Genomic DNA, 26,741 nt, shown 5'->3' with positions numbered 1-26,741 from the left:
GAACCCCACTGGTCCTCACCTACCACCCCACCAACCTCCAGATATATCATATCATCCTTCGTCATTTCTGCCACCTCCAAAAAGACCCCACCACCAAGGATATAGTTCCCTCCCCTTCTCTATCAGCGTTCCGGAAAGACCACTCCCTCCGCGACTCCCTCGTCAAGTCCACACCACCCACCAACCCAACCTCCACTCCCGGCACCTTCCCCTGCAACCGCAAGAAATGCAAAACTTGCACCCACACCTCCCCCCTCACTTCCCTCCAAGGTCCCAAGGGATCCTTCCATGTCCGTCACAAATTCACCTGCACCTCCACACACATCATTTACTGCATCCGCTGCACCCGACGTGGCCTCCCCTATATTGGGGAGACAGGCCGCCTACTTGCGGAATGTTTCAGAGAACACCTCTGGGATACCTGCACCAACCAACCCAACCACCCCGGGGCTGAACACTTTAACTTCCCCTCCCACTCCGCCAAGGACATGTAGGTCCTTGACCTCCTCCATCGCCAGACCATGGCAACACGATGCCTGGAGGAAAAGTGCCTCATCTTCCGCCTAGGAACCCTCCAACCACAAGGGATGAATGCAGATTTCTCCAGCTTCTTCATTTCCCCTGCCCCCACCTTATCTCAGTCCCAACCCTCGGACTCAGCACCGCCTTCTTGACCTGCAATCTTCTTCCCGACCTCTCCGTCCCCACCCCCTCTCCGGCCTATCGCCCTCACCTTAACCTCCTTCCACCTATCGCATTTCCAATGCCCCTCCCCCAAGTCCCTCCTCCCTATCTTTTATCTTAGCATGCTTGGCACACCTTCCTCATTCCAGAAAAAGGGCTTATGCCCGAAACGTCAATTCTCCTGCTCCTTGGATGCTGCCTGACCTGCTGCGCTTTTCCAGCAACACATTTTTCAGCTCCTTGGTAACAGGGTCAAGGCTGCAGGATATACAAGAGGAGAGGGTTCAGCCAGAAGTTGTGGTCTACATCAGTTCAAACAACATAAACAGGAAGAGGGATGAGGTCCTGAAGGTAGATTTCAAGAAATTAGGAATGAAATTGAAAAGCTCAGGATTATTCCTAGCGCCATCTGCTAGTGAGCACAAGAACAAAAACATCAACTGATTCAATACATTGCTGGAAAAATGGTGTAGAAGGGAAGGCATCAGATTTCTGAGACATTGGAACTATTTTTGGGACACATAGGACCTGTAGCCTTGACAGTCCTAGGGCTGACATCCCCACAGGAATTATTGTTGGAGTACTGTTAAGCTAGCTTATCAGAGGTTTGGGAACCTGAGTGGCAACTCAAATTGGATGGGAGTTAAGCTGGTAATAGGGACTAGAAAAGTTTTGAAGGAGACTAGAAGAAGTGTCTTTGAGTGTGGAACGATATTGAGAAGACAGAGTTAAGGATACCTAAATGCAACATTTTCAACAAAATAGAAGATTATGGGGCTACAACAGCCTTGGAATTAACTGGTCATCATATACAGCATTAATCACTTTGCAAGAAGTCATAATGTTAACATACCATCTCTTTCATATATGCTGCTAGACTTGCAGTGTATTTCCAATTCCTCTTTGTATTTACTTCCTTTCTCTTCACTGACTTTCTTTGGCATCCTAATGTCTATCCTGCAATGAACTCTAAGGTAATTTGCTTATTCAAGGTATTAGTCTAGTAAATCATCTCTGAACTGCTTCCAGTACGGTGGGTCAGTGGTAGGCACTGCTGCTTCACAGTGTCAGGGACCTGTGTTCAATTCCAGCCTCAAGACGACTGTCTATGTGGAGTTTGCACATTCTCCCTGTGTCTGAATAGGTTTCCCCCAGGTGCTTGGTTTCCTCCCACAGACCAAAGATGTGCAGGTTAGGCAGATTGGCCATGCTAAATTGCCCGTAGTGTTCAGGGATGTTCAGGCCAGGTAGGTAAACCACAGGAAATATTGGGGGATGGATCTGGATGGGATGTTGTTAGGTCTGGGCCTGTTGGGTCAAATGGCCTACTTCCACACTGTAGGGACTCTATGCTAGAAGCATGGCTGCATTATGACCAGGACTGGAAACTGAGTCAGGAGAATGTATAATGGGGAAAAGAGAAATGGCAGAGAGGCTAAATCATTACTTTATGTCTGTTTACACTGAGAAAGATACACAAAAATATCCCAGAATTAGAGAGTCAAGTGACTACGGGAAATGAGGAGTTAAAGGAAATTAGTATTGACAAGAAGGATGAACTAGAGAAATTATTGGAGTTGAAAGTTATTGAGTCTCGAGGACCTGGTAGTCTACATCCCACCATATTGAAGGAGATGGCTATAGAGATAATTGATGCATTGCGAACCATTTTCCAAAATTCTACAGGGTCTGGAATGATTCTGCAGATTGGAAACTAACAAATGTCATGCCATTATTTAAGAAAGGAGCCAGGGAAAAAATTGAGGACTACAGACCTATCAATCTTATATCAGTGGTATAGAAAATGCTAAAATCTATCACAATGGGTGTAACAAATGGACACTTGGATCAGAATTATCTGATTGGGCATAGTCAGCAAGAGTTTACAAATGAAAAATCATTCTGATGAACATGTTGAATTTTCTCCAGGATGTTTTTGAACAAAATGGATAAAAGGCAGATGGTGGGTGTACTGCTTTTGAATTTTCAGAGGGTTTTTGATGCCTATGGATCACAAGCAATGCTGAGCTCACAAGCCTGTTTCACCCTCACTGTGTGGTAGTATGTCTACCAGGGTTGTACTTTGAGAGGCCTCGTTTAGCTGTTACTTACAGACCCCTCCCTCATGGATGGCAGCACACATTCCACACACTCTGGGTGTGGACCCAGCCATTTTCATTTCTATGATGCACTTTGTGAAGATGATGGAGGGTAACAGCAACCATTCCTCTGACCATGAGTTCTAGGTTTCACCTCCAGCAATAGATGAGCACTTTCCCCCACTACCCCATTCCTGTTGCTCCTTCCTGTCAACCTCAACAGAGTTGTACCTCCTCAAGACCCCACTCACCCATCTATTTGAGGTTACATCCTCATGAGTTAGCTGGAAAATCATTTCCAGAGTAACTACCCATCAAGTTACTCACAAAATAAGCACCTGTTGAGCCTGTCTACATTTCACATCAAGAGTTGGTGGAGCTCTGTATGATTTTAAAAATAGCTTCTTCTTAGTGATTTAAATTTGGCAACTGAAAATTAGAGTTATCCTGTCATTTTCTATTTCACAATGACATGATACCATAACTTTATAGCAATGTCATTACTTAGCTTCCCTTGAGGGAGCCATCTTACAGTATTTTTACTCCAAGATAAGTCATGAACAATATACATTACTCAAATGGTGCACTGGGCTTACTGAGCAGTTATAAAGTGTAGTTAAGCAGTTCTTAAGTCCACACAAAATTTGCAGTTACAGTAGAGCTGTCTAATGTGTGTCGTATATACTCTTAGTTTGATGTTGTTGATTCTGAAATGTATTCGAGATCAGAACAGAACGGTCTCAGTCCAACTGCAGCTGAACAGGTGAATTGCTACAAAATTGATACAAAACAATGTTTTCATAAAATTATTACAAAAAATTTAGCCATTTTATGTGACACTCTTGTCTTTTGTTCCTTCCTTTAGAAAATGACTGAAGATTGCATTTCCCACACTTTAAGTGCTTCAAAAGGCATTGATTGATTTTGACCAGGGCTTTAAATCTGGTGTAGAATATTCCAGTCGCGTAAAATGGCAGTTGAGCTTGAAAGAAGTTGACCTGGAACTTCTGCTCGATTGTGTGCAATTTACACAATATCGAAGTAATGAACAGTAGATTGCAGAATTTTACGTCATACAGTCATAGAGACGTCATACAGTCACAGCACGGAAACAGACCGTTCAGTCCAACTCGTCATTGCCGACCAGGTGTCCTAAACTAATGTAGTTTCATTTGGCAGCACTCGCCACGTATCCCTCCAAACCCTTCCTATTCATCTACCCATCCAGATGCCTTTTAAATGTTGTAATTGTACCAGCCTCCACCACTTCCTCTCACATCTCATTCTGTACACGCATCACTCTCTTTGTGAAAAAGTGGTCCCTTAGGTCTCTTTTATATTTTCCACTCTCACTCTAAACCTATGCCCTCTAATTCTGGACTCATCCATCCCAGGGAAAATACCTTGTCTATTTACCCTAGCCATGCCCCTCATGATTTTATAAACGTCTATAAGGTCACCCCTCAGCCTCCAACTGCTCCAGGGAAAACAGCCCCAGACGATTAGGCCTCTTCCTGTAGCTCAAATCCTCCAACCCTGGCAACATTCTTGTATATCTTTCCTGAATCCTTTCAAGTTTCACAACATTCTTCCTATAGGAGGGAGACCAAAATTGCACACAATATTCCAAAAGTGGCAGAACCAATGTCCTGTACAGCCGCAACCTGACTTCCCAACTCCCATACTCAAAGCTCTGTCAAATAAAGGAAAGCATATCAAACAACCAAACACCTTCTTCACTATCCTATTTAGCTGCAATCCACTTTCAAGAAACTATGAATCTACACTCCAAGGTCTCTTCATTCAGCAACACACCCTAAGACCTTACCATTAAGTGTATAAGTCTTGCCCTGATTTGCCTTTCCAAAATGCAGCACCTCATATTTATCTAAATTAAACTCCATCTGCCAGTCCTTGCACCATTGGCCCATCTGGTCAAGATCCTGTTGTACTCGGAGGTAACCTTCTTCCCTCAAGCGTTCCTTAATTCAGCAGACCTTGAGTTTGGGCAATAAAAACAAAAAAATTCTGGCTGAATCAGTGGAGAGAAACAGATTTAATGGGATGGAATTTTGATTTTTGGGTTGTGAGTCTAATGTTGAATGAATTCCCATCTCCTCAGTGCATTAGTGTCAGATGCCTGATGAGAAGTTTGTAGCGATAACCAAATCATGTCCAATAAGGAGGCACTGGCAGTGTCACAAGCCAAGGTGAGAGTTGCCACGACATTTGTGTGTGAGAAAGAGAGAGGAGCAATCCTCAATGATGGCACACTGTGAAAAGAGGTTTGTTCTAAAAAGTTCAATTTAAAGACTCCATAGCTGCGAAGCAATCACCACGGAGAGAAAATCTCTCAACTGCACAGTCAGCAACTGCAGTTATGGCCTGAGAGCCTTGGTGGAGCATGGACCCCAGTGTGATTTTGTGTCCCAGGTCCAACTCTGATCCTCTGCTAAGGACCATCCACATTCCTGGTTGTATTTTCATCTCAGTGGGGCTCCATAGGCCATAAGGAAACTTCAGGTCGACCTCTGCTGACTAAATCTAACAGACCAATAAATTAACTTATTCACTCCTGCTGTTAGCCCCACCTAACTCACTCCTGGCTCCTTCCAGATGAAAAAAATGGGCCAGAGCAAGCAACATGACCTGCCACTTACCAAAACCCAGCCTCTGGTCCCATGTCCAAAATCTAAAAGCCTGCCCAATTTTCAGCTCAACAAATCGTTAGAACTCCTTTCTGTATTCTTTTGCGGTAGTTTTAAAAAGGTCTCGTGACTCCACCTGTACAATTGACCATACCCCTGGTCACCTAATCCCTTTTGGCAGATTCCATTCAGTGTATTGCCTTCTATCATGTGCAGAGATTTCATTTGTAAGTTCTGAAAATTTACACAAAAACATAGACCTAAACAGCAAGAGTAGGCCATGTGGACCTCCAACTCCGCTTTCCTGTCCGCCACCCATAGTCCTTCAAAGGTCTGTTGAGTGAAACCTTGAATGAATTCAATGAACCAGCCCTCCACTGTTTTCTGGGAAAGAGAATTCCATTCTGAGGCATCCTCTTCTCAAACTGTGTCCCCGAGGTCTAGACTGTCATGCAAGGGGAAAATATCATCTCAGTATCCATCCTGTCAAATCCTCTCAGGATTTTACATGTTTCCCCAAGTTCAGCTCAAACAACTCCACAATGTCCAGTGGATACAGGTCCAACCTGTAACTTAAGGTGCAAAGCCACCAATAGGTACTATTTCTTCAAAAACCAAAATAAAATTGAAAACCTAAAGCTGTGCAGGTTTAATATCCCAATTAAACCAGGAAATAGCTTTTCAGCTTTGTATGTTATTTTCCGTCATTTAAAATCAATGGCTATGAGGGGCAGGCAGGAAATCAGCACTGTGGCTCAAAAGCTGCCATGATCATATTAAATAGTGCAGCAAGCTCAAAGGGTTTTACATTTTACTCCTGCAGTTATTTCTATTCTTATTTCAACTCTCAGGCAATGACTGAGACTGATTTAAAATGTTAATTTTCTGTGATAAGATCCATTTTTAGCCACGTGAATCAAATTTTATCAAGTTCATCCACAATAATACATCAAGGAGTTTTTTTTTGAAAAATAATCTTTTTTGTACAACTGCATTTTTAAAACGTCAGTTAATTCTGTTGGTTCAAGGCAGATCTGTTTTTTGGCGATATACAAATAAACTTCAGCAGAAAAGCAAGAGAAAAGCAAAAGACTTTATAACATGAGCAGAATTAAATTGTCATTTGGATGCAAATTTTAAAAAACACACAAAAGCTTATTGTGCAAAAATAATGCAAATGAGTACTGTAAGAGACACTGTTTTTTAAATGAAATGTTACTTTATATTAAAAACAGACATGTACAAACATTAGAGATTATAGATATCACATAACAAAAGAAAACTTGGACCTCAATGCAAATCTTTAGTTGGTGTCTGGAGGATTCGTTCTTTTTAAACTGTGTTTTCTGTGAAAATCAATTTTAGGATACAGATGATCCTGCTGTCCCAAGTTGGTATGTTCAGAGAACATAAACTGCTGATGGTTGATTAAATATAGTGACACAAGAACAAAATCATTGCTGAATTATAACTCTTTGCATCAGATTATAGATAATTGTCAGTTCTGGAGTACAGAAGAAAATCTATTTCTGTAAAGTTCCAGTTTCATTTCAATACTTTGGTACCATAAAATCCTCCCCTTTCCCATCCTCTGCAATTTTCTACCTCTTCTCAAAGTGCTGAGGTCTGACGCATGGTATCTCTCCGATGTGATCATAACTCATCTGTAACTGACAGCAGGCTGTTCCTGCTTAAAGGCTATGACCAGTTCAGCTCTGAACCTACAGCCAGACCATGAGACTTCGGTTTGCTTCCTTCTTAAAAATAATAAAAGGGCACTCTGCCCCAAAGTGGTACTTCAGCTGACATCAGTTAACTCAGCACAGACCAGGAATTGAACCCGCAACCTTCCCGTCTGCAGTCACTTAGTTTTAAGTCAGGTTCCACCTTTACCCATATCATGGTCAAATGCAGCTTAAGAAATCTTCAGTTAAGTAATTCACAGCGTCTGCCTCAAGGAATGTTTTTGCTATGCCAAGTGTGGTGATATTACTCAAAAAAAAATTAAATTTCAGCACACTAAGTACTAGAACAGATTTTATATACCCATTGTTAATTCTTATAAGGAGAAAAATAATTCAATTATTTTCCACACAGTTTGCACCACTCACTCTACTTTTTTAACCTCAGATTCTCCTGAGGACAATTGCATTTTGCAACAGTGGCTTAATATCGTGTAGATATTATCATCAACAGCGTAGTTCTCCAACACAGGTTATCATTGCAAGTGGCAGCCTGATCTTAACAATGCATTTGGCTAGATTCATTATAACATTCCTGGCTTCACAGTTAGCCAAATGTACAGTTCATAGAAGGGTGTAAGACAAGCCAAAGTGATATCTTAAGGCTAATAAGAGGAAAGCTCTTCCGCAAGATGAAAAAGTGCATCAAATTTCAAAATAATTACTACTACGAGGTTTTTGCTGTATAAAATTTGCACACTAACAGGACAGAAACAAAAATGTATGCAAAGTAAAACTGGAAAATTTAAATCTGAGTGTTCCCTTTGAAATACAGTGCAGCACACACAAAAATATCTTCCACTTTCAGTCATTATCCGATATGGATAACGCGTAGCTCATATACTTTCCTCATGGCTTGTTCAACCTGTTTCAGGAACACTTGTGGAAGCCTCCCGCATAAAGTATGTACAGTTTTCAAGAAGTTGTTTTGGAGGGGGAAATATAGTGACTGAAACAAATTTTCTTCAAAAGGAAACTGAAAGACAAAAATAAGTCATGATCAACATCTTTGCTTTAACATAAATTTCAGTTGTTCCACTGCACATTTATGAATGGATTGGACACATTTTTGCTAGTGATTAAAATGAATTATCAATATTTGACTTCCATTATATGAATTTTAAGACCCAACACCTTTTATGAACTAAGATTATATCAGAAAAGGGAAGACACTAACCTAGGCTAGTCACAGTGATCACTTAACATGACATCGAAAATGACATCGATAGCCAATTGTACAGTTCATAAAAGGGTGTAAGACAAGCCAAAGTGACATCTTAAGGCTAATGAGAGGAAAGCTCTTCCGCAAGATGAAAAAGTGCATCAAATTTCAAAATAATTACTACTACGAGGTTTTTGCTGTATAAAACTTGCACACTAACAGGACAGAAACAAAAACATATGCAAAGTAAAACTGGAAAATCAATCACCCAGATCTATAGCTCCTGTTTGTCTTGCATCTTTATCAAAATAGGAGAAAGCGAGGACTGCAGATGCTGGGTAACAGAGTCGAAAAATGTGGAGCTGGAAAAACACAGCAGGTCAGGCAGGATAAAAGGCTTATGCCCTCAATGCTGACTCTCCTGCTCCTTGGATGCTGCCTGACCTCCTGTGCTTTTGCAGTGCCACACTTTTTGACATCTTTCTCAAAATGTCATAGAATGAGGTGAAAGTCGATTACAAATTATCCAATTTGATAAAACAATAAATCCAATTCAATGATTTAGTACAGGAGCTAAAATCCCCAATAAACAAGGAAATCTCACAAAATTTACTCACTCTTTCCTGAAAGGATTTTCAGTTAATAACAGGCTCGTACTCTCAGGCAGGCTGGGGTCTAGAAACTTTCATATACCGGAGACCAATGTGCGTGAATTAAATAACTCTGAGACAAGCTGGTAAGAAAGGAAAGAATGGCAGAGAAAATGGAACTGGCTCCAACTGTTAAAAGACGGGATCTCACAGTAAGACAGAGAGGAAGAAAATCCAGCATCCCACACAGTCTCAAACTACAAGACCTGTGTCTGCAGCATCAGTGTCTGCTCACGCATGACCACTGACCAGAATATTTACCAGCAGTCTGTAGTCAAAGTAATGCTACCTACTTACTCATTATCTGGGGAGAGATATCTATCTATGGGTGCTCACGGTCCTTGCTGGTTGGGAAAACTAAAACTTGAAGTGTGCTGATAAACGAGTTCAAGGGAGGAGTGCAGAAGTGCCATTAATCAACGCTTACTTGAAATGTGAACTTGTTATGGGCCTGGTGACAGTGTGGCAGTTTAAATTTTACCAGTGCCAGTTACAGATATTTGATTGGGGAACAACTTGGCAACAAATCTCTCACATGCAGAGAAAGATAGTCTGGACAGGTAGAGTAGGCAAAAAATTGGCAGACGGAATACAAATGTGGGAAAGTGTCATGTTATGCACTTTAGTAGGAAGAATAAAAGCACAGACGACTTTCTAAATGGAATAATGCTTCAGAAATCTGAAGCACAAAGGGATTTGGGAGTCCTCATTCATTTATTTTAAGAGGACTGGAAAACAATAGCAGGGATGTTTGCTGAGGCTGTATAAGGTCCTGGTCAGGCCACATTTGGAATATTGTGAGCGGTTTTGGGCCCTGTATCTAAAGGAGGATGTGCTGGCATTGGAGGGAGTCCAGAGGAGATTTACAAGAATGATCTCAGGGACGAAGGGCTTGTCATATGAGGAGCATTTGAGGCCCCTCTGTATCTGTACTTCTTTAGTTTAGAAGGATGAGGGTGGCAATCGGATTGAAACTTACAGAATACTGAGAGACCTGGATAGAGTAGACGTAGAGCAGATGTTTCCAAGGGTAGGAGAGACTAGGACCCAAGGGCTCAACCTCAGAGTGAGGGGATGACCCTTTAGAACTGAGATGAGGAGGAATTTCATCAATCAGAGGGTGTTTAATCTGTGGATCTCATTGCCCCAGAGAGCCATGGAGGCAAAGTCATTGAGCATATTTAAAATAGAGATAGATAGGTTCTTGATTTATAAGGGGATCAAGGATTATGGGGAGAAGGCAGGAGAATGGGGTTGAGAAACATATCAGCCATGATCAAATGGTCAAGCAGACTTGATTGTCAAATGGCCTAATTCTGCTCCAATGATTTATGCTTGAAAATTTGTTGAGCATAAACTGCAGATTACCCAGTTTAGAAAGAAAACAATGAATTCAGACATGGGCATACACGAGGAATGTATTCTAGAATTCAGGTTTTGGAAGGAGCAGATCCCTCTCGGTTTTCTCAGTCTCTCAGAAAACAATGCCTGATGAAAGGCGTATCAGAGAAACATCCATTCATCAATTAAATAATCAAACCTTACACTACAAAGTCTCTATGCATTTTGCATATTCCCGATCCTCCTTTATGTACAAGACACATTGCCTTTTTAAACTTCAATAACTGTGCTTATGAGTATGCTTGATTTTATGTTTTATTGCTTTTCTTGCGATTATGAATAATGTCATTCATTTGTCTTTCACTCAAGAAGTCCCTTGTCATTGGCTTTCTATTTGGTTCTTGTCAAGCAATGCGCTATAGTTTTATTTAGGTGTGATATTAAGAAGAATGTTAAGAAGAATGAAGCCAATTCACCTCTTCTCACTCGGTTGTAGCCACATTATACTAAGTCATATATTAGGTGGGTTCACCCATCAGAATAAAAAGGCTGTGACCAAACAATTCGCTCCAATGGCAAAATGACAACTTCCCATAATGCACTGTCTTCATTATTTCGGTCTTGCTTCTTTTGCAAACTTAATTAATTTTTCCAGTTGATTTTCAGAAACAGAAATTGAACATTCTGGCATGAAAGTAGCGCAATAACAAGATCCTCGTTCTTGTGAAAAGACAAGCAAAACACTTGCCATTACTGTTATTTCACAAATGTTACACTGACAACACATTAATAATGCACCTTTGACTGCTCTTATGCAGTATGCAGCAGTAGCAATAGCTCAACTGTCAAGTGCTCTAAATAATTAATTGTCAGCAGAATTTGTTGATATTACCATCACATAATCAATACAATGAACAGAAGTCAAATGATTGTCCAAGCAAAATAGTAAACTGCAAACTCTGAGAAACTTATGGTGATGCAACATCTGTTTGTCCATTAAATAAAATAGAAAGACCTAATGGGGAAAAATTCTAACATTAGTAATGTGCTCTTATCAGTTTTCAATGTATAAAGTCAAGTGGAAATCAGATTTTGAGCTACAGTAAATCAATAATGGAAAGGCAAAACATTTGGATTCTGGCAATCATTAATTAAAAACAGAAAATATTCAAAACATTCAGCAACCTACATCTGTCTCTTTTCCAGGATTCATATCTCCTCCTCTCCTCTCTTTTCAGAATTCCAAAGATGTCAATCTCTTCTCAACATCCTGTTCTTCACCTCCGTCACTGAAAATCTTGTCCCTTTTCCACAGCATCTCTCCATGCATTCCAAACTCTCCCTCAGATGGGTCAGTAATTTACTTACACTTCCATCAAGTTTACAGAATGGATTCGCTGCTCATGATGTGATCTCCCATACATTGGGGAGTGACTGGATTAACACTTTCAGAAACACCTCTCTTAAGTCCGCAAACATGAACTGGCGCTTCTACTTACCAAGTACAGTACTTTCATTTTAATTTTAAACTCTGCTACCTCTCCTTGGGCCTCTGCTCTCAGCCTCCTTCAGTGTTCTGAAGAATTTGAGATCTTCTTCCTCAATTTTCATTGGGATGCTTTACAGCCTTGCAAAATCATCACTTCTATCTGCTGACATTCTCTCTATTTTTATTTCCCTTTCCTTTTCATTTAGAATGTAGAACATTACAGCGCAGCACAGGCCCTTTGGCCCTCGATGTTGCGCCGACCCGTGGAACCAATCTGAAACACATCTAACCTACACGACTCCATTCTTGTCCCTATACCTATCCAATAACCATTTAAATGCCCTTGAAGTTGATGAGTGTACTACTGTTGTACGCAATGTGTTCCATGCCCTTACTACTCTCTGAGTAAAGAAACTACCTCTGACACCTGTCCTTTATCTATCACCCTTCAATTTAAAGCTATGTCCCCTCATGCTAGCCATCACCATCCGAGGAAAAAGGCTGTCATGTCCACCCTATCTAACCCTCTGATTATCTTATATATTTGGCCAGCCAGCATTCATGTTTCCTTGATTCACACCTCCTGTCAACAATTCTGTTGTTTCTTCAATTCTCCCATTACTCTTTTACCTTGCACTATGAACACTATTGTTATTTAATCTGTTTCACACTCTTACAGTTCTTTCATTTGTTCTTTATTGTACCTGCTCCCGCCACAACCTCCCCACTTCACTTGCTCAAATGGCTAGTAAGTTGCTAACTGTTTCCAGTTCAGCTGAAAGCTCATCAGCTGAAAACTTTGGCCCAGATTCTCCAATGACCATCAGAATAGGTTTGAGTGATATTGACTCTTTTTAAAATTACCCACTTACCTTTTGCCAATTTTTTGGTCACAATTCCGCGACAGACTAGTCCCAAATGCGTCCATCAGTGGACACTGGGGATATACAAGGGCAGGAGCAGGCCATGATACCCCCATTTTTACAACACTTGCAGCTGTATATCAGGAGTTAAAGATCCTAAACGAACTTTGACATTGACTGAAAAAAGGTAAGTGCATAAGGTAAGTGAGGAGTTACGGTGACAGGTGGATTGGTAAGCTGATAGCGCCATGGTAGGTGAGGGGAATAAAGTATCGAGAGGGTGAATGAGGGAGACAAAGTGCCAGGTAAGTAGATGAACGTTTAGGGTTGGGGCTCTGTGATGCAGGGATTCTCTGGTGTCAGTTCTGTCATAATTCGGTCACAGTTGGGAGTGGTCAGTTTGAATCCAGCCGAGTTGAGTCAGACTGGTTTGCGAGCGATGCAGCATCTGGCTGGGTGAGGGTAGAGCTGCGGTATGTTAGGGCTGGTGCGTGGACCGGCATATGTTGGGTCTGGTGCTATCTGGGTGTTACTTGGGAAGGGCGGGGGGGGTTGCTGTCAGCAGAGTTTAGACAGTTCAGTTTAATAGTTACCCAACAGTTAAGAGTAGGTTGTTAAGCCTTTAGCAATTCCTGGCTAACTATTAAACTGACATGAAGGGGCTTCTTTGGTGAGTTCCAGATGCAGGAGAATTCCTTCTGAGCAAGCTGAGCCTAGAATTCTGCAAAGTCTTCACACATTATTCCAGTCTATACTACTCCAATGACTTGCTGGCCTATGGAATGCCTCTTGTACTTTTTCACAAAAGTGACCAGGCCAGTTGAATATGTGCAGCATTTTCTGTTTTTAAATTCGAAAGAGGCATTTCATCATAGTCTGAGAATGTGAAACTTCCATCTATATTGCTCCTGATTAAAAGAAAGCAGACACATCAATTGTGTTTGAAACACTTACATCACGTATAGCCTCATAAATTACTTTGAAGGCAGGCTGTTTATCATCGTGATAAACTCCACGGTTCCCATGGAGAATGGAAACTCCCTGGTCCTCTGCTCCCCGACAGTTGCTGCCATACATACAATGATCTGGTCTATAATTCCATTGACAAGGGAACACATATAGATATTCTACAGAATCAAAAGAAATGTTGTTTTAATATCTTCCAAATTCCAAACAAATTACCGTAGACTGAGATGTTTAAGTTAAATCACTGTATAATACAACTGTATACCCTTGGTCCCAAAAAAAATCAGTTTTGTGTTTACTTAGTGTATACATTGACCTCCCACTCCCCCAACCACAACATGTTACACTCAGATCAGTAGTTAGTTTCAATTCTTCACCACATTAACTGGGCGTTTTACTTCCTGGTACCTGGTAACTGGGGTGGAGGGGTCAAGCAGACAATATAGACTGTGGTGTGAGGTTGTGTGGGAGTTTAGACTCTGCTCACACAGAATAGAAACCATGTAAAAATTAACAAACTTGGTGAGCCCTCTCAACCACTGTTCTACCTATTCTATTCCCATAGCATAAAAATATTTGAGGTGTGCAAGGTTTGTGAAAGTTTGTAGCTCAGGTTGAGATTTAGGGGGTAGGTTTGCTCGCTGAGCTGTAGGTTTGATATCCAGATGTTTCGTTACCTGGCTAGGTAACATTATCAGTGGTGACCTCCAAGTGAAGTGAAGCTGTTGTCTCCTGCTTTCTATTTATATCTTTCTCCTGGATGGGGTTCCTGGAGTCTTTGGTGATGTCATTTTCAGTTCGTTTTCTGAGTAGCTGATAGATGGCATCTAGTTCTATGTGTTTGTTTATGGCGTTGTGGTTGGAGTGCCAGGCCTCTAGGAATTCTCTGGCATGCCTTTGCTTAGCCTGTCCCAGGATAGAGGTGTTGTCCCCGTCGAAATGGTAGCTGTTTTCATCCGTGTGTAGGGCTACGAGGGAGAGAGGGTCGTGTCTTTTTGTGGCTAGCTGGTGTTTGTGTATGCTGGTGGCTAACTTTCTTCCTGTTTTGTCTTACGTAGTGTTTGTGGCAGTCCTTGCATGGAATTTTGTAGATGACGTTGGTTTTGTCCATGGGATGTACTGGGTCTTAAGTTTGGTAGTTTTTGTTTGAGAATGTTGGTGGGTTTGTGTGCTACTAGGATTCTGAGGGGTCTTAGTAGTCTGGCTGTCATTTCTGAGACTTCCTTGATGTATGGTAAGGTGGTTAGGGTTTCTGGCTGTGTTTGGTCTGCTTGTCGTGGTTTGTTCTTGAGGAATCTGCACACTGTATTTTTTGAGTATCCGTTCATTTCGACTGGGACACCACATCTATCCTGGGACAGGCTAAGCAAAGACATGCCAGAGAATTCCTAGAGGCCTGGCACTCCAACCACAATGCCATAAACAAACATATGGACCTAGATGCCATCTATCAACCCCTCAGAAAATGAACAGGAAATGACATCACCACAAACCCCAGGAACCTCATCCAGGAGAAAGATATAAATAGAAAGCAGGAGACAACAGCTTCGCTTCACTTGGAGGTCGCCGCTGATGTTACCTAGCCAGGTAACGAAATGTCTGGATATCAACCCTACAGCTCAGCGAGCAAACCTACACCCTATATTTGGGGTGTATTTGAACAAAGGCCTTTTATATTCCATACACTCTTAAAGACAAAGGATTTAACATTTGTTTTTGCAGGTTTCTCCAGTGACTCAGTGTGCAATGCAGTGTGCAAAGTACAAAGCTGTACAAACCAGGAAGTATGCAGGTGCAGTTTAAAACTTGTATTTAGTGATCTAAACCATGTTTATATAGGAAAACTGGAATTAATCTAAATATACTTCGTTTGTGAGGATTAAAAAGGAGGATCGAACTTGGTCCCTGGTGCTGTTGCCCTCCAGTGACAAAAGAATGGTAGTGATGTCCCTGATGGCTGCAGCATCTGCTAATACTCAGCGTCTGGGCCAGAATTTCCTCAAATCAATGGGGCTCTCCCTTACCATTTGGACAGTTGGTCCGATCCCCTGTCATCTCCATGGCGTATGTCTGACAAAACCAAAAGCCTTCAGACACTTAATTAGTCACTGTCAAGTCATCCACGTGACTGACTGACACCTCTGGCAGAACAGGTCCTGCTTGCCATCAGTGAGCCACCAGAGGCTGACAGTACCAATATTAACAGTGATAGCTAGTGACAAAGCCTTCACTGAGGCCCAGGATCACCAGGACTGAATGAAGGTGGGGCAGAATTGTGATAGAGAACTGGAACAGTATCAGAGGCAAAGGCAGGGGCTGACTTTCAGTGGCTATCTCCCACATCGGATGCCAAATCCCTTGATTGGACACAAAGCACCTGATAGTAAAGGATTCCTGGCCAGAGAGACTATTGGAGAAGCCGACAGGTTTTGTCGGATGTCCTTTCAGATGTGCAGAAATCCCAGGCACCCCTCTAACTAATCCCTTAACCATCGATAAATTACAGTGGGCTCAAGGATAACGGATAGCCAGTTGTTCATTAATGGGCTTAATTGATATCCCACCAGTAGTGACTGGGAATCACTCCTACTTGATTAGGGGATGTTCTTCTGCTGCTGATGCAGGGCCTCCCACGATTAAGTGGGCTGAGTAACCAGGCCTTCCATCACGTTGGGCTGCATAAAATCCATCCTTAGAGTCTTACGCAGAGTATCAAGTCACCTTAGTCCAGAGCTCTGCTGTCACATCACAGAAAGATGACTGGAGGTGGTTTAACCTGAGGGTCACCATGCCTTGGGCAAGATGGAAATGGCAGGACTGACATAGTAATCTCAGCCAGTGTGGGAACCAAACCCATGCTGCTGGTATGACTTTGCATCACTAACTGAACCCCTCACAGAGAGTTTGATGGCAATAATCTGTCAGTACAAAAACAGACATGTCTCACTGCTTTCACGAGAAGGGACAAGGAAAATGTTTTGCAAAGGAGTTGTTCATCAACTCTCCTGACTCAAATTTCAAATCATTTGTGAATTAATGGTTTATACTTGTTATAATATTTGGGGTACAGCTGAAAATGTGTAACGAGGCCCCAGTGGGATATGAACTCACGACCTCTGGTTTACAAGACCAGAGGTCTTGGGGTATTTGGGGTAGCATGACATGTGTTTGTTTGTTTCTTTGTTCATATTAGCATTTGCAAAATGGTCTGTAATTGGTTAACATTTATATTACATTTACAGTGAAAGATTACAAAATAAACCATGGTAATGTCCTCTGTCAAAGCATTTAGCCTGATTTGGTACCAGGTCTCAGATTACGCATATTTCAATTGTCTTTGCTCAACTGGAGAAATTGTTTATAAAAAGACAATTGTTATTTTGCTTCTTAATTACTAGGCACAGTACAGTCAAGTTTGTGATTATCACTGTTTACCTGCCATGCATTGCTCAGGCCTTGTTCTGCGCTCCAAAAATGTCTTAATTAGAAAATTGATTTAATTACCTACAAGCCAATCTTTGGTATCTGACACAGTTAATATTCTCAAGCAAAACGGCATTAGCAATAACCCTATATTAAAATCACAACTACTCTAAATTTACATCACTTGCTATAACTCCTCTTTTCTACTTTGAAAATGTTTCAAGCTATGATCTTCCATGACTGGTAGGCCGAGGAGGTTGTGCATTGTCACCCCTAGATATGTAATTTGAATGTAATAAGTCTCCTTTCCTTTTGTTTGTTGCAACAATATAAAAAGCCCCTTGAAAAGGGGCTGATCAAGTGTTCTGAAGTACTACTTCATCTTATGGGTTGATCAGAAGCATGTAAAGCTATGATTTCTGTGACTGAATCCTTGATCATTCTATTCAGCAGTGTTCAGGAGCATCTCAAAACTAGGCTAAATGAAGATCAATGAGGCTATGGCTTGGATTTTCACCACCGCACCTGGGTGTCTGAAACACAACACGTGCAGTTTGACCCAGTAGGTATGTTCTCTGTGGAGTCCTTTGGACAGCATTGGTACTATAAAGTATCCCTTTTGATATGGTTCCAGTGTATCTTTGGGGATGGTAATTTGCCTTTTGGGAGAGGTATGATGCCTTTTGGAATTGTTAAAAGTAGGTCTGAATGGGCATAAGATAGGCATAAACTTTTCAATTGTCAAGTTCACTGTAACTGTCATCCAACTTGTCAAAACTAATTGTCAAAACTGTCAGAAGTATCAAGATGAATTATTAAGAGGGACTGTCAAAAACAACTCTCAAATGGAGATGTCAAGCAATCAAGGCATTTAAATAGCTTGTCTTTTACATCTTTGGAAACATTGTTTTGAGCGTTTTAAAAAAAAACACTTAATATTTGACTCTGTTCACTTAAGCCTGAGAGTTTCTACAAAGGATTAGTACTACGCAACTGATTTCACAACAGTCTGTTATCACAGATGAGTACTTATCATTCCACATTTTGATACCTTCAAGTGTTCATAGATGTTTTGAGGTTGGAATGTAATTTTTAAGGATGGTTATAAAGGATTATGCACTTAAATAAAACACTTCATTTAATAAGGTATTATGTAAGGGACATTTTGGAGAGGGACTGAGTTCAAATTGCTGCTGTTGAAGTCAAAATGCACCTTTGGAAAGCCTCTGAATTTGAAGAAGAGGATAAGCAGCATTAAGGTATGGCAATACAAGGATTACTCTGTTATGTATAGAAAATTAGATTGGGGCAGCTGTTTGAGGGGAAATCACATCTGTAATTTGGGAGTCTTCAAAAGGCCAGTTGATCAGAATTCAGGACCAGCATATTGCTGTGAGCATGAAAGATAAAAATGACAAGATTTTGGAAACGTGGATGACAGCAGATATGAAAATTTAGTCAATAAAGCAAAAGAAAGGATTTAGGAGAAAGTGAGGACTACAGATGCTGGAGATCAGAGCTGGAAAATGTGTTGCTGGAAAAGCGCAGCAGGTCAGGCAGCATCCAAGGAGCAGGAGAATCGACGTTTCGGGCACAAGCCCTTCTTCAGGAAACTAAAGTCAGACAAGGTCCCTGAGGATATCAAGGAAGCAGGCAAGAACTTAAAGAATTAAGAGGGTTAAGAGGGGCCTGAAATGATCTTGACAAGTCAGGTTAAGGAGAATTCCAAGGCATTTTATACATATATTAGCAGCAAGAAGGGAGTGATGAAAAGGTTAGGTCCACGCCAGGACAAATCAGGGAATTTATATATGTAGCCAGAGGAAGTGGGTGAGGTCCTTAACGAATACTTTGCATCAGTATTCACCAAAGAAAAGCACTGGGATAATAGTAAGATTAGGAAGAGTTATGCTGATAATCTGGGACAGGTTGATATTAAGAAGGAAGACGTGGTGAGTGTCTTGAAAAACATTAAGGTAGATAAATCCACAGGGCCTGATGGGATCTATCCCAGGATACTGAAGGAGGCAAGGGAGAAGATTGCTAGGGCCTTGACAGAGTTCATTGTACCCTCTTTATCCACAGCTGAAGTCCTAGAATACTAGGGAATAACCAAAGTTGATCTTTTGTTTAAGAAGGGCAACAGGGATAATCCAGGAAATTATAGGCCAGTGAGCCTTAAATTATGGTAGGGAAATTATTGGAGAAGATTCTTAGGGACAGGGTTGATTTGCATTCAGAAAAGAATGGACATATTAGAAATAGTATGTTTTTTTGTGGGGATGTCTTGTCTCACAAATTTGATTGAGGGAGTGACAAAGATGACTGATGAGAGTAGGCCAGTGTATGTTGTCTACATGGACCTTACTAAACCATTTGACAGGGTCCTTCATGGTAGTCTGGTTTAGAAGATTAAGCCACATGGGATCCACAGTGAATTACTAAGTTGGATACAAATTGACTTGATCTTAGAAGACAGAGGGTAGTTGTGGAGGCGTGTTTTACTGACTGGAGATCTGTGATCAGTCTTCCACAAGGATCAGTACTGGGACCTTTACTTTTTGTAATTTATGTGTAATTGATTTAGATGAAAATGTAGGTGATCTGATGAGTTCGTTTGCAAATGACATGAAGATTAGTGAAGTTATGTGTAGTGAGGAAGGTTATCAAAGCATACAGCACTATATAGACCAGTTGGAAAGTTGAGCAGAGATGGAGTTTAAGGTGAGGTGATGAACTTTGGGAGGTCAAATGCAAGAGAAAAGTATACAGTAAATTGTAGGACCCTTTCAAGCGCTGATATCCAAAATGATCTTGGGGTGCTGAAAAGTGCCCAGAAAATGGCAACACAAGTGAATAAGATGGTAAACAAGAAGTATGGCATGCTTGCCTTCACCATCTGGGACACTGAGTATAAAAGGTTAGCAAATCAGTTGTATAAAACATTAATTAGACAACATTTGGAGTGTGCAGTTCTGGTCACCACACTATAAAAAGGATGTGGAGGCTTTGGAAAGGGTGCAAAAGAGGTTTAGCAGGATGTTGGCTGGACTGAAATGTATTAGCTACAAGGAGAGGTTGGACAAACTTAGCTTGTTTTCACTAGAGCATGGGAGACTGAAGGGCAGCCTGACAGAGGTATACAAAATTATGAGAAGCACGAATAGGGTGGATAATTGGAGTCTTTTTCCCAGGGTGGAAATAGGAGACACATTTAAAGTGATGGGGATAAGTTTAAAGGAGATGTGCAAGGCATTTTTTTTATACAGAGGGTGGTAGGTACCTGGAATGTACTAGGGGAGGTGTACTGTTCTATGTGAAGGGATATAAATGAAGTAAAAATGCTTTTACGAATGAGTGTGTTTTGCGTAAGTGAAATCTTTAATTTATACTTTATTTTATCTTTGTACAGGTTCTGAGCTCTGCCTACTGTGAATACTGGTTGAGTTTGCATAGTAGATGTGAATGCAAAAGATGGTGTGTGAAGTGCATGCATTGGCATTCAGTTGGCATACAGGTTATAGAGGGCAAAGGAGCTGGTTACAAGGAAGTAGGTTAGCATAAAGGGTATTTTGAACCATGAAAGGTAGGGGTGAAGGCAAGGCATGATGTAACATGGGATGGCATGAATGAGGCATTATTGAGTGTGAGGCATGATGGGATGTGAGGGGTTGAGGACTGTTTTTGTTTGAAACATTTCCATACAGTGTCAGTGCACTCAGGCAGGCCTTTCATGCAGTCTGCATCAGCTACCAGCATCGTCTGCTTTCATTCTGGGGCTGACCAGCTAGACTCCTCAGGAGCTCTACCACGCCAGAATAACAGTCCCAAGCTGTTCCCTTAACACAGATTATACTTGTCAAGTGGAAAAATGTCCTGCAAATCCAGGCCTCTGTTACGCTGCATTCCAATGCAAAACAAGCAAAAACTGGTCAGAAACTATTACGCTTATCAGCAGCAAAATACTGAAATTATTCGACAGCTCACAGATCATACGCAAGACTTCACCACAGGGAACAGGCTCAAGAGATTGCAAGTTTCTAAATATTTTAGAGAATGTCACAATTAAAATGGAAAGCTAGGTGTTAGCTCGTTTTTTTTCTCTCCTTGAGGATACACCTTTTGCCCCACCATGTCTGTGATCATGATGCCATTTGCAACTAATCCCATTGCTTGAAAAAAAATTAGAAAATAAATTATCGTAGCTGGCTTTACATTACTTACCTGGGTTGTAGTGAAAGATAATATTTAATAAATCCTGGTCTCCCCATGTGATATCATTTTTGTATTTATGATATAAAGGGTACAGCAGTTCTTCCCATCTTAGTCCCGTTGGAATCATACTGTTCTATAGGAAAAGAGCACAACATAAGCTATTTTACAGATAAAGTAACATTTCACTGACAATCCTACTGAATTATATCACTTACATTTCTGTTGTCAGCCAACTGAGAAAGTACAAAAGTGCACTAAAAGAAACTTCAGGAAATTACCACTTATTTCCCCATATAAAAACTCTTAAGGTGATAATGGGTGAACACACTATAGAAATGAGGGGAACACGGTTGAAAGGTCGACAAGAATTGTGAAAGGTATAAAGAAGGAATTCATGTTCTGTGTTGTATGGAGGCCCTGCTACAGGAATTCCAAGTGAGCTGGAATACCATGGGCGCTTTCAAAGATTCCTGCCACTGGCACCATATTGTTGTGTACCGGGTCAGTCAGTGCCAACCATGAAGCCTTTCACAGTATACATAGCTTGAAGGAAACAAAAAAAAACAGCTACTGAGAGTACATAAGTGTCACAGGTGACACTTCATTGCAAATAGAAGTTTACATTCATCTTTTGATTGCTGTTCTACATCATCAATTTCTGATCTACTGTTATTGCAACTGTAGTTACAAGAACCAAGCTACACAGATATCCACTCTTAGTACCACACCTCCATGCATTCCTGAGAGAGGGGATGCTTGCTGAATACCACATAACATTTTGCCATTGTTCAGGACTGAACATGCTGCACAATCCCCAATTTCCTTGGAAACACAGCCCTCAACTGATGGGTGACCAGACCCTTGACTGATTTCTGTGAAGCTCCAGAACTGAGTTACCACCAATCCCCTGACTGGATAAACACAACCTACAGTGCTATTGTGGTCAACTCCACAGACTGTACTGATATGAACTCTTAAATGTCCCAATGGCCAACAAACTGTGCTCAAGCCCCCAGATTGATATTCAACTGATATTGTTTTGATTTTTCATTTTTATTCATTCAAGGAAAGTGGACTTCACAAGATAGGCATAATTTATTGCCCATTCATGTGTCTCTTGAGGGGTTGTGGTGAGCTGCCTCTTGAAACACTGCTGTCCATTTAGTAAGGTACAGCCAGGGGGCTGCTTAAGAAGGAGACTGTGGGATTTCTACCCATGACAGTGAAGAAACAAGGTGGTGAGTGGCTTGGAGGGGAGTTTACAGAAACTGGAATTTGCTGCTTTAGCCATTTTAGATGGAAGTAGTTGTGAGTTTGGAAGGTGCCATCTAACGAGCTTCAATGAATTTTCACAATGTATCCTGTAGGTGAATACACTACTGCAACACAGCATTTGTGGTGTGGGGCATGGATATTTGCTTTGGTTGGGCTACTTTGTTCTGGATGGTGTGAAGCTCCTTGAGTGTTTTTGGAGCTGTACTGATCCAGGCAAGTGAGAGTATTCCATCACACTGCAGGCTTGTGTCTTATAGGTGGTGGGCAGACTTTGGAGGGTCAAGAGCTGCTGCAGTATTCCAAGCCTCTGATCTAATGGAGGGAAGATCATTGGTGAAACAACTGAAGATGGTTGGGTCTGGGATGCTATCTTGAGGGACACCTGCAGAAGGTTCTTGGAGATGAGGTAACTGATTTCTATCAATCATAACCATCTCGCATTGTGCTCGATATTGTTTAAAATTATTTTCAATCAGATGTCCGAGAAGTGGCAATGGGTGCATAGAAGCGAGTGAAACTTCCTAAATGAATTGCTGCCTACGTTTGGTAAGGCCATAAGAAATGAGAACAGGAATAGGCTGTTCAGTCTCTTGAGCCTGCTCCACCAATCAGTAGGTTGAGGTTCATCCAACTTTCTTCATATTCATGTTTTTACCCTTCCCCCATTACCCTGGGATTGCCCTGTCAAGAATCTATCTCAGCCTTAAATATACACAAGGTCCCTGTCCCTACAGCTCTCTGTGGTAAGGAGAGCCAAAGAATCACAATCCTCGGAGAGAAGAAATTCCTTGTCATCCCAGTCTTAAATTGGTGTCCCTTTATTTTGAGACTATGGCCTCTGGTCTGAGACTTTCCCATGAGGGGGAGCATCCGATCAGCATTTCTACTGTCAAACCCATTAAGAATCCTACGTATTTCAGTGTGATTGCCTCTCAATCTTCTAAACTCCAATGAATAGAGTCACATCATGTTTAAAGTTTGCTCATAAGGCAATACCTCCATACCAGGGATCAGCGCTGTGAACCTTCTTTGAACTGTCTGCAATGAAATGACATCTTTCCTGAAATAAAGGGACCTCAACTGCTCACAGTTCTCCAGATGTGGTCTCACCAGCACTTTGTACAGATGAGGTAAGACTTCCCTACTCTGATTCTCCAACACTTTTGAAATAAGGGACCACATTGCATTTGCTTCCTTGATTACTTGCTGTACGTGTGCTAGCTTTCTGTGTTTCATGCACAGATATTATATTGCAGCTTTCTGCAGTTACTCTCCATTTTAAAAAAAAAGTTCTCCCTTCCAAAATGAACAACTTCATACTTTCCCACAATATACCCCAGAGCAGAGATGCCCTCTGCTCTAATCCATGAGATGAGTGTCTGTCCCTGTGTGCAAATGGAATTACAATGCAAGGTATCAGTTTGCTCCAAAAGTACAGTTTTGATGTTGAGAACTCCATTCTAAATAAGTCAAAGATATGCTCCAATGATGTAGTGAGGCTTGTGTGTGTCCAACGGTGTGTGGACAAAGAATGCAGAGAGTCATTATTCATGAGGGTGCCGTGTCAGGTTGGGGAATGCCAGCCAAAATGGAAAGCCAGAGGAGCAAGCAGCAAGCTGGCATTGTCAGGCACCTATCATGTCACAGCTAGTTTCCCTCTGCTGGGTGGAAGGATGGAAAGCTGCAAATGAATGCAGTGAGAATACGAATAATGAGCTGTTAATGTAAATGGACCTCTTTCCTCTCACCAGTGAGTGTTTCACCTCACAATTCAAACACTGGATGCAAAATTGGACTTTTTTTCCCCTCAATGTCTTGAATCTGATTTTTCTGATCTCACCACATTTTCCAAACCATCTCACCACTGCCCACTGTTCAGGCATTGGTAAAGTTCAGCCCTACATGTATGTACCTCAGAGAGTAGGTTATACAAGGGGATCTTTCCTTGGAGGATCGTTAACCACAGAGCACAGGAGAGAGAGCAGGACATGGGAAACCACAGGTAATAATATAAAAACCACAAACATGCTTTGTTGCTGCATATCACTCGGATTTGTTTCACTAATACAAACTAATTTTCAACTTCTGCTGTGTGACATGTCAGTTTTGCAGCCATTTCCTTCTGGGTTTCATTTTGTTGCTGTTTTCGGTGTTCAATATTTGATTGGCAGGATTCTATCTCAGAAAACTGCCTGCCTCTGTTACATCGCATTGTTCACAGCCAGGAGAAGGAACTAAAAATTCTCAACATCTGTGTGATACATTCTCAGATTTCTGGGAGTTAACAAATGGCTGATTCTCTGTGGAGAAACAATGTCAAAACTAGTTTAAAAACATCTGAACTCTCTACCATTTCAGACAACTTGCACACGTCTGTCAGGTGTATGAACACAACAATCAAAGCCAGCCATTTTTCTAATCCTGCTTGGAATCATGACGCAAAGTCTCATCTTATGTAATATAGATCAAAGAATAATGAAAATCCTGGGATTTGCTTTATACTCCATTAGAAGAGCCTGCCCAGGAAGAACAGTAATGGATTCAGGATGCAGTTGCAGAAAACCTAATTCTTGCAAGATTTATTGTGAACTATTGCCTTATTACCTTGAATAGTTGATTTCTTATTCGAGTCAGATTCATGAGCATGACTCCCGAATTGACTCCAGCTGCTCCATAATAAGGATGCTGTGCAAATCGACTGTACCATCCAATTCTGGGTATTTCATGTTCTGGGGCCATAGCTGCAAGTTGTGTGGAGTTGAACAAATTCAGGAAATGCCAGACATCATCGATTGGTCTCAGGAAAAGAACATCAGTATCAACATACAGCAGAGAATCGACATCTCTTAGAATCATCTGATTTGGAAGCAGAAAAGCAGAAGTTTTTTTTTTGAAATGCATATTATATGTGAAATAAAGTGCAAATAAAACAAATTAAGTGCAATATTTATTCAAAATCAGGACCTGATTACCAAGCTAAACAAAATTGAAGATCGGGTTTTCCATTCTAAGTAAGTGCAATCCAAACTGGGATCACAAGATAAGATTTCTAATCCAAGCAGAGCTCTATTCACCAATAAATAAAGGTTTGTAAGGTGCTCAAACTTTTGTGCTCCCTTGATAAGGGATGTAGGGATGACAAGAATGATTTTAATTAAATTCTCTTAATATTTCTGAAACAAGTTTGCAACTTCATTTAAATCAACACAATAATCCAAGCTCACAGTTCCTCGTTTATTTTAAGAACAGTCTTCTACTCCATTATAAAATGTGATCATTGCCCAAAGTCCACATTTTGTGTATAAAACTGAACTGGTTACAGAGCTTGTCAAAAGTGGACTTCATACTTTACTGGACTTTAGACTGCATTAAAGATGTTCTACTCATGCCCCAAATAATTTTTCTAATAGTAATGACCCTGTTAGAAATTTCAATTTCTCGTTAAAATTGAGTTCTAGCTGTTCCTACTCACAAACACCTGAAACCCAAGGAAAGGAAGCACTTGCATTTATGTAGCATGACACAAGTAAGCCAACCTGTCAAGCTGGTCACTATTACATTTAAAATATGACACTAGGCCCCACAAACCATACCAAAGTGATAATGTACTCTTCTTAATGATGTTTCTTGATGCACAACTGTTGGTTCAGGTGCCAGCAGAACTATCCTGCTCTTTAAATAATGACATGCGATCCTCTAAATCCACCAAATAGATAGATTAGGTCTCAGTTCAAGAACTCATCTGACACAGTCAATTCTGGTAAATGCAGGTACAACAAAACTACTGCATTAGATGACAATATCTTCTCAAGTCTCTAGAATGGAGCTTAAACCCACGTATCGTTTTACTGTGAGCAAACTACAAGGTTTTCAGCAGAGTTGGGGTTAGAATCGACTGCATATTCAAGTATTGTAAAGCGGAAAAGGATTTGTAGATTGGGCAATAATTAGAAGAGGACAGATGTGTTAGTGAAGAGAGAATGAGAGTAGCCCATTATCTCTCCAACTTCACAAATTCAGGAAGTCTGCAGGTTTCACAACTTCTCCACTTTGTGATCACTTTAGACTTGGAAGTTTGGTAGTGCATTGCAGTATGTCTTGTTACAGTTCTTGCATAGTATTTTGTAAATGACATTAGGTTTGCTTCTTGTCTGTATAGGATCTTTCATGTTCATTAGCTGCTG

The 26,741-nt window shown here is 41.0% G+C and overlaps 1 protein-coding gene across 1 annotated transcript in view; it reads right to left on the bottom strand.

Moving 5' to 3' along the window:
- Positions 1 to 6,564: 6,564 nt before the first annotated feature.
- The window catches only part of gxylt2 (glucoside xylosyltransferase 2), a 47,450-nt gene continuing 27,273 nt past the window's right edge, over positions 6,565 to 26,741 (bottom strand). The window contains exons 4-7 of the mRNA XM_072582589.1: positions 25,162 to 25,413; positions 21,292 to 21,415; positions 13,633 to 13,805; positions 6,565 to 8,149 (exon numbers count right to left, since the gene is read on the bottom strand). Of these exons, the coding sequence (XP_072438690.1) occupies positions 7,985 to 8,149; positions 13,633 to 13,805; positions 21,292 to 21,415; positions 25,162 to 25,413 (714 nt within the window). The 3' untranslated portion in view covers positions 6,565 to 7,984. The remainder of the gene's footprint in view (positions 8,150 to 13,632; positions 13,806 to 21,291; positions 21,416 to 25,161; positions 25,414 to 26,741) is intronic.

The sequence above is a fragment of the Chiloscyllium punctatum genome, chromosome 12, assembly GCF_047496795.1.
Source record: "Chiloscyllium punctatum isolate Juve2018m chromosome 12, sChiPun1.3, whole genome shotgun sequence".
Taxonomy (NCBI): domain Eukaryota; kingdom Metazoa; phylum Chordata; class Chondrichthyes; order Orectolobiformes; family Hemiscylliidae; genus Chiloscyllium; species Chiloscyllium punctatum.
The sequence above is the reverse complement of the archived record's forward strand: the minus strand, read 5'-3'. Positions and strand labels throughout refer to the sequence as shown.